Raw genomic sequence first — 11,772 nt, 5'->3', positions numbered from 1 at the left:
AGCTCAAGTGGGAGAGGCTGAGTTTGGGTCGGTCCCCCCTTTCAGCCCAGAGCCCATCAGGCACAGCTGGAGGGCAGAGGCAGCCCATTTGAAAGTACAAGAGAGCCCCCACACACAAAAAAAGGTCCTTTATGACGGAGGTCCATAATGGGCAGATGACCATAAGTTGAGGATCACCTGTAAGGTATTGATTTTTATTTATTACCTAATTTGGAAACCACCAATATCACCCAGCAGAGTGAATGATTTGCCTTCTTGGGAATGGATGGGGAGAAAGAACTATTTGAAAGATTGTGCATGTTTGTCTGTGTGTCTTTGTGTGTGTGTGTGTGTGAGTGAGTAATTATTCTACAAAGCCCCAGAGGGCAGGAGAAGAAACAATGGATGGAAAGTAATCAAGGAGCGAAGCAACCTGGAGTTAAAGAGACGCTTCCTAAGAGAACAATTCACCAGTGGAAGAGCTTTGCCTTCAGAGGTTTTGGGTTCTTCATCACTGGAGGCTTTTAAGAAGACGCTGGACGGTCCCTTGTGAAGAATGGGATAGGATCTCCTGCTTGAGGAGGGGGCTGGACTACAAGACCTCCAGGGTCCCTTCTGTTCGGATTCCTGAGAGCAAGGGGCGTGGTTACTTGCAGAACGCGGAGCCCGAAGGGAGAGCAGAAGCCCCGCCCGGCCCTTCCCGTCTCCGTCTGCGCCTGCGCGTTCATCCCCGGGCTTTCCTCCGCTGCTCAGCATAGCCGCTGAGTCCTCCGGAGAGGCTCGCTCGGCCTCGCCTTGAACAGTTGGGGCTCCTTCTGCTGCGGTCCCTTCCTGCCAGGAGGGCTTTTCCTTCGCAGGAGAAAGGTAGCTGGAGTGGCCCCTCTTCCCCGGAGGGTCCCTGATCCTGCGAGGATCCCGGGATGGGAGGGCTGGGACTGGGCGTCTCTGGGAACAGAGGGAAGGCTCCCTACAGACGGAGCTTTTCCCCTAAGGATTATGGGGGGGTGGAAGGGAACCCCCCAGAGAGGCTCCTCGCCTCCCCCGTTCAGTTTGGGGGGTTCTTTAAGGGGGGGGGAGTTAAGTTGCTTTGAACTGAGCTCAGGATCTCCCAACCCGGAAAAGGTCCTTTTTCTTTCTTCTTAATCTAAAGAGAGAGAGAAAGCGGATCTTCTTTGCTTTCGGTTGCTTTTGTTTGGCGAAACGGAACAAAACCTTTTAAACTCCAACGATTATTATTGTTTGGTTTTGTGCTGAAGAGGCTGCGATGTGGAGGTTCACAAATGACACCTTTGAAAGCCCTTTGGACTGGAGGCTGGTCTTGTTAGGAAGCTGCAGAATAGAATAGAATTAAAATTAGAATTTAGAAATAGGAATTGAATTCTTTTTTGGCCAAGTGTGAATGGACACACAAGGGATTTGTCTCGGGTGGAGATGGTCTCAGTGTACATAAAAGGACAAGATACGTTCATCAAGAATCATCAGATGCAACACTTAGTGAGAGTCTTAGGGTACAAATAAGCAATCAGGAAACAATATCAATGTAAGGATGAAAGCCACTAAGTTACAGTCTTGTGGTCATAAGCAATGTTCCCTCTAATTTTTTTTCAGGGTGAGCGGAAAAGTATAGTGTTTGAGCGGCACAGTTTCATGCCTGAGCACCTAAGAGAGCCACAGTTTGAACTTCTGTCTTGTCTGCTGGACATTTGCGCAACATTCCAAGCGCCAAGCACCAATTGTGAGCGAGGTTTCAGCCTGATGAATGCCAGGCATGAAAATGTGCTACTCAAACACTATACTTTTCCGCTCACCCTGAAAAAAAAAAGACTTCTGCTCAGCTTTTAGATCATTAGACTGGCTAGAGAGAGACATGGCACCAACAGGTCCTGGGTCCTGGCATTTTGCAGGCAACCTGTCCTCTCACATTCCTTTGGAATGCAACCCATCACATTTGAATTAGATTTTGCCAATTATCCTATTAAAAGATAATCCTATTATTCTAAAATATGACTAACTCGATATTAAAAATGTAAATATTTAATGCTGATAAATAATAGCAGTAATTGTTATTTAGTATGATTAAAATCAGTATTGATATATCAATATATATCAAAATTGACAATAAACACTAAAATAACAATACAAATATATAATGTGGAATATAAATGTAATAAATATAATATATAAATACAACATAAATGTAATAAAATAATTTATCATGAAACTCTCCCCCTTTAAAGTAAAAAGATCAATTAAATAGTCTAGCAAGTTTGGACAATATGCTATATGTTATGTTACTTAAGAATATATATACCTCAGAATCAGATACAACATCCACATCATTTCCAACTGAGTCAATAAAATGATATGCCATGCCAAAACTATTTTAAATAAAGATATGAAATTAATCAAGTATTGCATTTATTTTTCAAAATGAATGTAGAATTTTTATTATTATTTAAGTTTTGTACCCTATCTTTTCTAACTAACGTTAACTTTAAAAAGATGTTACATCAGACTACAATACAAGTAATTAAATGAAGACTAAAATAAGTGTTTTGGCATATTGAGCTTTTTATATTTCTTTCTAATATTGCTTCCTTAGTTGAGAACTTGCTCCTCAGCTTACTTACGCATTAACTGTTTGTTGCTTTTATGGCTTATTCATTCACTGCTCCATCTTCAGTTTTTTTCACAGGGGGCAGGGCTTCCTTCCTTCCTTCCCTCCACTCCTTTGGCCACCAATTTTGATCCAACTCACTCTCTCTCTCTCTCTCTCTCTCTCTCTCTCTCTCTCTCTCTCTCTCTCTCTCTCTCTCTCACACACACACACACACACACACACACACACACGTGTTCTTTGGGGGGGGTTGAATTACTCCGCCTCACTGCGCAAAGTCGGCTCAGCATGTGTTCGGCCCCTGCTTACGCTGAATCAAATCTGCAGCCGGCGGGACCATTTCAAAGCCGCCAGTCCTCTTGCTCCTTCTCCTTCACCGGCAAAGCAGTGGCGGTGGTGCCTCCCCCTCCGCTCGGAGCACCTCAGCTGGGCTCTGGGTTATCCCTGCCATCGCCTCCACCTCCGCCGCTTTCCTACTAGCTCCCGCGGCCTCAAAAGCACGGCAGAGGAGGAAGGGGGAGGGATAACGCGGGGGCCAGCTCAGGTGCTCCGCATGGAGAGAGAGGCACCACTGCGGGAGCTTTGCTGGTGAAGGAGAAGAAGCAAGAGGACTGGCGGCTCATCAAAACAAGTCTGGGGAGGTCCTTTGCAGGCGGCCAGTTCTAGCTGCCTGCAAAGGACTTCCCCACGTTTGCTTTGGTAGAAAGCTCTGCGCGGCAGTTAGAAATCTCTGCGCGGAGGTTTCTAGCAACGTGCGCGGCCGCGCACGCGCGCACCTTAGAGGGAACAGTGGTCATAAGTGGGAGGAGATGGGTGATAGGAATGATGAGAAGACTAATAGTAATAGTAATGTAGCATTTGTGAAAAAACTGTTCTTGTGTCTAGTTGTCTTGGTGTGCAATTTCTGTCCAGGATGTGAGGGGTCTGTAGATATTTTCACAGCCCTCTTTTTGACTCGTGCAGTTTACGGGTCCTCCATGGAAGGCAGGTTGGCAGCCATTGTTTTTTCTGCAGTTCTGATTCTCCTCTGAAGTCTGTGTCTCTCTTGTTGGGCTGCAGAGCCAAACCAGACAGTTATGGAGATGCACATGAGAGACTCAATGATTCCTCTGAAGAACAGAATCAGCAGCTCTTTGGCCAGTTTAAGCTTCCTGAGTTGGCGCAGAAAGAACATTCTTTGTTCTGCTTTTTTGATGACGTTTTTGAGGTTAGGTGTCCATTTGAGGAGCAAACAGAGAAGGCGGAGAGGAGCAGGAAAGGGGAATGGGGGGAGGGGAAAGGAAGGGGGAGGAAAAGCCAATTGAGCTGTGAATGAGAGAAGGGAGGAAAGAGGGAGCGGAGAAAAGGAAGAGGAGATTCAGGAACAGGACAGACTCAGAGACCTCCAGCATTTCATGGCCCTGAAGGAGAAAAAAATTCAACTTTGCCCATATCATTTAGGTAGTCCTCGACTTACGACCACAGCAGAGCCCCAAATGTCTGTTGCTAAGTGAAGCATTTGTTAAGTGAGTTTTGCCCTATTTTGTGACCTTCCTTGCCACAGTTAACTGAATCAGTGCAGTTAAGTTAGTCCCACGGTTGTTAAGTGAATATGTTTTTTCCCATTGACTTTGCTTGTCAGAAGGTCACAAAAAGGGGATCACGCGACCCCAGGACACTGCAACAGTCATAAATACGAGTCAGTGGCCAAGCATCAGAATTTAGATCACGGGACCATTGGGGGATGCGTTGGGCTGGAAGACCTTCAGGATCCCGTCCAAGGGAAAGCTTTTGTGATTCTCTATATTTCGCAAAAGGAAATTTATTTCTCCTCTTTCCCCCCTCATCTCACAGAGAGTAAAAGATTGTGACCAAAGATTCACCTGCAAGGCATCTATCAACAGACAGTAGAAAATCAGCACAAGGCAGCAGCCAAGAGGAAGGATGGACCGTGGGAAACTCCTGGATCCCCCATCAGACACAAGAAGCACTCCAAAAAACCACCAAAAGACCCATGAATGCTCAGAGTGTGGGAAATCCTTTGCTCGCAGGTCCCTCCTTTTGACGCACAGGAAGGTCCATGTGGGAAGTGGATCCAGTGAAGGTTTGGAGGGCGAGAAATCCTTCTCTGGGAAAAACTCCAAAGATCTCAGGAGCCCCCCAACACTAAAACCCTATAAATGTGTGGAATGTGGCTTATGCCTTAGGAAAAAGTCACACCTTCTTACACATCAGAAAATCCACACTGGAGAGAAACCTTATCAATGTCTGGAATGTGGGAATTGTTTCTGTAGAAAAGCCCATCTCAGAATCCACGAGAGAATCCACACAGGGAAGAAACCTTACAAGTGTTGGGAGTGTGGGAAGAGCTTTTCTCAGAAAGCTCATCTTTGGAACCATGAGAAGATTCATGCAGGAATCAAACCTTACAAATGCTTTGAGTGTGGAAAATGTTTCACCCAGAGTTCAGTTCTTCGGAGTCATGTGAAAACACACACAGGGGATAAAAACGAAAAGTGCCTCGAATGCGGGAAATGTTTTACCTTGAAATCAACTCTGGTGCAACATCAGAGAATTCACACTGGAGAGAGACCCTATGAATGCCCAGAATGTGAGAGACGATTTGTAAATTCTTCTCATCTTCAGAGACACCAGAAGGGACACAAAAAGGAAAAACCCTATGAATGTAGGGACTGTGGGAAAAGTTTTGTTACACAAAGAGACCTTCAGATTCATCAGAGAATCCACACAGGGGAGAAGCCGTACAAGTGTGAGGAGTGTGGGAAATGCTTCTCCCAAAAACAGAACCTTGGAAGGCATCAGAGGCTCCACACAGGAGAGAAGCCATACAGATGCATAGAATGTGGAAAATCTTTTGCTCATAGTGGAGCCCTTTGCAGCCACCATAAAACCCACACAGGGGAGAAACCACATCAATGCAACGAATGTGGAAGTTTTTATCGTACCTCATCAGCCCTTAAAAGTCATGTGAAAACTCACACAGGAGAAAAAAACTACAAATGTTTGGACTGTGGGAAAGCATTTTCTAATTCATCTTCCCTTAGAATACACAGCCGAATCCATATAGGAGAAAAGCCCCATAAATGCTCAGAGTGTAATAAATGTTTTTCTCAGAAACATTCTCTTGAGACGCATCAGAGAATCCACACTGGAGAAAAACCATATAAATGTCTGAAATGTGAAAAACGTTTTGCCGGATCTTCAGCACTGCGCAAGCACTCCAGAAGTCACAGAGGAGAGTGGCCTTACAAGTGTGCAGAGTGTGAGAAACCATTTCATTGCAAATCACAGTTAAAAATGCACCAGAAAGTCCATAACAGAGATAAACCTGTTTAGTTGTGAACAATGTGGATTTTTTTTTAACGTCACATGTTATAATTTACCAGGAACTGAGTTATATGTGTGTTGGCAGAGAACGGGAAGTCTTTTATTTCTGACCATGCATGGGAATGGATTTCTGATCATAAGTTGCTACAATCATCATCTGTACCTAGATACCCTTGTTATTTTTTACTAGCCCTTGTTAATGAATAGGGAGAACTGAAGATTTAGAGAGGAGAAAAATGGGTTGAGGGTGGAATGAAGATGCATCTTATTATTCCATTTATTGATAAAGGGTTGATGTTGAATATGCTGCCAGAGGATGAAGAGGAAACATTTATTTTTCCTATCATCTTTTTGGGAGGGATTTTTTCTTTTTTCACATTGTTTTTTCATACGTCCATGCACATACATGCAAACTATTCACAACCATACTAGTACACAGTTGTATTGAAGGTCTTTGTTTGATCTCTATATATAATTCATTAATAAAATTATTATTCAAAATAACGAAAAGTGTTTTTTAGAGCACGGACTGGATGGTCAAAAGACTCGAGAAGGGAGTCAGATGGTGCCATGCTCTGCAGTCAAAGTCCTGCTGCTTTCTAGCTTTATGTGTGTTTCCCTTTAAATCAGCCGCCATCTTGGTTCTTTTGGCTCCCTCCTCCCTCGCTGGATACTTCGGACTTTGGGATTGAATGAAAAGGAGCAGATTTTCCATTCACTTTAGGAAAAATCTCTTGGCGATTCGGATGGAGCCCCTGCTCTTTAAGGGCAGATGATGGGTGGCTGCCTAAATGTGCCTGACACGCTCGGGATTAATGGGACCCCATCTCACTTAGGACATTCAGGCCCCCTTGGCTTTTGCCCATTTTGTTATGCTGCAGCCTGATTGTGCAGTTGTTGAATTTCATTTTTTTTCTCATTAAATCTACACTCGGTGCTCCATAATGAGAAATGAGAACAGAATTTTAGAAATGTTGTCAAGGGAATAAAAAAAAAAAACCTGAAATGAGACATTGGCATAAGTATTCAGACCCTTCACTCAGTTACTTTGTTGAAGCACCTTTGGCAGCAGTTACAGCCTCCAGTCTTTTTGTATATAACGTGGCAAGATTTGCACATCTGGATCAGGGGATTTTCTGCCCTTCTTCCTTGCAAATCCTCTCCAGCTCAGTCATGTCGGAGGGCGACCCTCCATGGAGAGCCATTTTCAGGTCCCTCCAGAGATGGGAAGGAAGGCGGGTGGGATATGTTCACTGCCTTTGAGTTATTGTAAAAATAATAAAGCCGGATATAAGTGAGGAAAAAAACCAAATCATTTCTATTCTCTTCTTTCCTGTCTTGGGGTCTCTGGGGATTAGGAAACAAAGGAATGTGAGAAGACCCCTCCATGCTCAGAGACCCCCACCCAATTTTAATTCTCAGATGGAGGGTCATCATGTGACTTCTGCCCCAGTGGCTGTCCCAGAGCAGTGTAAATCCTGATGATACCTGAGTGAAAAGTTCCTGGGAGTAAAAATAAATAGTTATTTATTATCCTGTTAGGAAGGAACACCAAAAAAGTAAAAGTACCCCCCCCCCCGCCCCAAAAGTAGAGATCCCCGCTGGTTTCTGGCTCTTTAAACGGAGTTCCTAAAGAGAAGAACCTTAAAAGGGGCTTCTCTGTGTCTGGCCTCATTCAAGGGCACACACAGACACAATCACACACACACAGAGACATACACACAAACAGAAATACAGAGATAGAGGAGAACAGGAAGACGCTGGAGGAGGCGGGGCAGCCCTGCTTCCAATGTGCTGCAAAGGGACACTCTTCCCATGGGCAGAGAAACCCTCGACATCGACGCCCATCGGAGGAAGAGAAGAAGTTTCGGAGCAGGGGGAGGGGCGGAGGGGAAGGGAGCTGGCCAAGGGGCGGGGCCTGACGGCGGGGGCAAAAAAGAGAGCTCCTCCCTCTCCCCTCCACCTGGCTGCATCTCCGCTTCCTTCCACGTGTCCCGCTTTGCACGAGGAGGATCGTCGCTGGATCCCTCCGGAGAGTTTTCTGGGTCCCGCTCGGGGCAGGTGAGGCTGCCTCCCAGGAGATCCTCTCCCCGCCAGGAGGAAGGGAACTGCGGATTCCGCTCTTGGGTTTCCAGGGTTTTCCTGGGGAAGATCCGGCTCTGGCGTTGCCTGCAGGAAGCGGATCCCTCCCCTCCAGGGGGGCAAAGGGGGCTCCGTCCTCGGGCTTGATCTGCCCCCTCCTCTCCCGGCCAAGGCTCCCCGGGGGGAGGGGTGGATCTGGGCAGCAGCTTTTGGGGAGGTCGCTTTCAGAAGGTCTCTCTGTGGTCCTTTTGAACAGGAAGCCTCTGAACCTCCGTCTCCCTCAAGTGCAGTTGGAAAAATGGAGTAAATGGGCTTTAAAAGGTGTTTTGTGATATGCAATGTGCAATTAACCCAGACTGAGCTCATTGCAGTGAGGAGGCTGGGATGTGGCAGCTCCTCCTTGGTGGATCTTTTGGAAAGCACAAACTCTCCGGAGGTTTTGAGGATGGTCTTGTGAACAGCTGAGAGAAGAAGCTGATGGCCAGGAGGTTGCCTGATTTTGAAATGCCCAAAGTAGCGTTTGGTCCCCTGAAGCCTGGAATCTCGGGGGCCTTGCAACCTCCAAAAAGAGCAGGAAAGAGGAGCCCTTTTCTGATCTCTCTCACCTTCCTTTGAGGTTTCCTACTCACAACTATGCATTGGTCCCTCTTGGGCTTCATTCTGCTGGTTTCCTCCATTATGGCCCATCAAGATCTTCTTGAACCTGGATCCGTCTCCTGTTATTTTGTATCCTCCTCAAACAACCCTATTTTTCTCTTCCTCCTCCAGGTGATTTATGGATTAAGCTCAGCATCTGAGTCCTTTTCATTTCCCTTTGCAGGGGAATAGTGAAGATGTGGCTGTGAACTCCAGAGAAGAGAAAGGGGCATTCTTGGATCAGAACTCCTGAAATTTTGGCCGGGACTCAATCTTAGAAAATTAGGAAATCTTGTCCCCTTTGGAGGAGGAGCTTCCTGCACAAAGGGCCAATCGGTTAAGGAGAAATCAAACTGTTTGGCGGTGGGGATCCTCCCTGGCCTTGACCCAGAGGGGTAACAAGTAACCCAGAGACAATATTAAAGGTGAGTCACTGAAACTTGGTTTGGAAAATAAGCTTTTTAAAAATCTTCATGTGTAGCTTTATTTGCTCTGATCGGCAATGATCCTTCTCGGGGCGCCTGTGCTGTCACCCCTGGAGAAAAATGAAACTCCGAATCGGAGCCATTTCCCCCTCCTCCTTTCCTGTGGGATCTTCTGGGATCGAGTCTCTTTTAGGGTGGCCTGACTGAGCTCCTCCTTCTAATACACAAACACACACACAGCATTTTGGTCTCACCTGGTTGCGCTCAGGGCATCCGAGAAACAACCTGGGGTGTCCCAAGGAATCGGCCGGCCTCTCTCCCATCCGGGTAGGAAACTCAGAGCGATGGTCTCAATTCAGACAGTCCCATGTCTTCTGCTAATCCCTGGGTTGTGGAAGGAACCAGATGGGGCCCCAAGGGAAGCTCTGGATGGAGAAGCCAACAGCTGCTCCGTTCCCTTCTTGAAACGACAGTGGCAGATGTCTGAAATGGCTGAAGGCCCCAGACCTCCACTTAAGGCATCATCTTGGCACTTCTGCCCCATTGCAGGGCCCAAGTGGGGCGACTGAGGCTTGGGGGGGCAGCTGCAGCTCTCCTTCTTCATACATGGCCTGTGCTGGACTTCCAGGGTCTCCCCCCTTCACCCCTTCAGGCACCCCTCCACCTCTTCCCTGGGTCTGCCTTCACTTAACAACCTCCCCAAAATCACTTAATGAGCACAACAACGTAAGTGTTTTCCTCCTAGAGATTTTTTGACTCTGAATTTCCCAAAAGGAAATCTCTTCTTTGTTTCTTTTTTTTCCCCAACAGCGGATAAAAGATTGTGACCAAAGATTTACCTTGAAGACAACAGAGGGTAGAAAATCAGCCCAAGGCAGCAACCAAGAGGAACCATGGAGCCTTGGAAACTCTTTGACCCCTCACCAAACACAAGCAGCTCTCCACCAAAGGACAAAAAATCCCATGAATGTTTAGAGTGTGGGAAATCCTTTGCTCTGCAGTCCCTCCTTTTGACCCACAGGAAGGTCCATGTGGAAAGTGGATCCAGTGAAGGTTTGGAGGTTGAGAAATCTTTCTCTGGGAAAAACTCCAAGGATCTCACAATCCCCCCAAGACTAAACCCCTATAAATGTGAGAAATGTGACTTATGCTTTAGTCAAACGTCAAGCCTTCTTAGACATCAGAGAATCCACACTGGACAGAAACCTTATCAATGTCTGGAATGTGGGAATTGTTTCCGTGAAAAAGGCACTCTCAGAGGCCATGAGAGAATCCACACAGGGGAGAAACCTTACAAGTGTTGGGAATGTGGGAAGATCTTTTCTCAGAAGTCAAATCTTTTGGCCCATGAGAAGATCCATGCAGGAATAAAGCCTTACAAATGCTTTGAGTGTGGAAAATGTTTCACCCAGAGTTCAGGTCTTCGGAGTCATCAGAAAACACACAGAGGGGATAAAAACGAAAAGTGTCTCGAATGTGGGAAAAGTTTTACCTTGAAATCAACTCTGGTGCAACATCAGAGAATTCACACTGGAGAGAGACCCTATGAATGCCCAGAATGTGAGAAAAGATTTGTAAATTCTTCTCAACTTCGGAGTCACCAGAAGGAACACAGAAATGAGAAACCCTATGAATGTAGGGACTGTGGGAAAAGTTTTCTTACACGAAGAGACCTTCAGATTCATCAGAGAATCCACACAGGGGAGAAGCCGTACAAGTGTGAGGAGTGTGGGAAATGCTTCTCCAGAAAAGACCACCTTGGAAGGCATCAGAGGGTCCACACAGGAGAGAAGCCATACAGATGCGTAGAATGTGGCAAATGCTTTGCTCGTCAGGGAGTCCTTTGGACACATCATAAAACCCACACAGGGGAGAAGCCATATGAGTGCAACGAATGTGGAAGATTTTATCGTACCTCATCAGCCCTTCAAAGTCATGTGAAAACTCACACAGGGGAAAAAAACTACAAATGTTTGGACTGTGGGAAAGCATTTGCTCAGTCATCTCACTTTAGAAGTCACAGCCGAATCCATACAGGAGAGAAGCCCCATAAATGCTCAGAGTGCAATAAATGTTTTTCTCAGAAAAGTACTCTGGTAGTACATCAACAAATCCACTCTGGAGAAAAACCGTATAAGTGTCTGGAGTGTGGAAAACGTTTTGCCGGATCTTCAGCACTGCGCAAGCACTCCAGAAGTCATACAGGTGAGTGGCCTTACAAGTGTGCAGAGTGTGAGAAACCATTTCTTTGCCAATCAAAGTTAAAATTGCACCAGAAAGTCCATAACAGAGAGAAACCTGTTTAGTCGTGAACAATGTGGAATTTTTTTTTTACGTCACAAGTTATAATTTACCAGGAACTGAGTTATATGTGTGTTGGCAGAGAATGGGAAGTCTTTTATTTCTGACCATAAATGGGAATGGATTTCTGATCATAAGTTGCTACAATCATAACGTGTACCAGGATATCCTTGTTATTTTTTACTAGCCCTTGTTAATGAATAGGGAGAACTGAAGATTTAGAGAGGAGAAAAATGGGTTGTGGGTGGAATGAAGATGCATCTTATTATTTTATTTAGTGATAAAGGGTTGGTGTTGAATATGCTGGCTGAGGATGAAGAGGAAACATTTATTTTTCCTACTATCTACGCAAATACATACAGTATATTCACAATCATACTAGTACACAGTTGTATTGAAGGTCTT

The 11,772-nt window shown here is 45.7% G+C and overlaps 1 protein-coding gene across 1 annotated transcript; it reads left to right on the top strand.

Annotated features, from left to right (window-relative positions):
• Nucleotides 1–593: 593 nt before the first annotated feature.
• LOC148046991 (uncharacterized) lies at nt 594–11,772 on the top strand. The gene is made up of 4 exons (XM_087711784.1): nt 594–843; nt 4,430–5,931; nt 7,090–7,093; nt 9,927–11,772. Exons 2-4 carry the CDS (start codon nt 4,520–4,522, stop codon nt 11,370–11,372), a joined length of 2,862 nt encoding a protein of 953 aa, XP_087567910.1. The 5' UTR covers nt 594–843; nt 4,430–4,519; the 3' UTR covers nt 11,373–11,772.

Source organism: Thamnophis sirtalis, unplaced genomic scaffold (assembly GCF_051295495.1).
Source record: "Thamnophis sirtalis isolate CommonGarterSnake01/CBP01778 unplaced genomic scaffold, rThaSir2_p1.2 scaffold_3, whole genome shotgun sequence".
In the NCBI taxonomy this organism is placed as follows: Eukaryota; Metazoa; Chordata; class Lepidosauria; order Squamata; family Natricidae; genus Thamnophis; species Thamnophis sirtalis.
This window is presented reverse-complemented; position numbering and strand designations above follow the sequence as displayed.

Excerpts from the sequence above, each read along its gene's own strand:
- LOC148046991 (XM_087711784.1), top strand. The coding sequence starts at position 4,520 with ATGGACCGTGGGAAACTCCTGGATCCCCCATCAGACACAAGAAGCACT.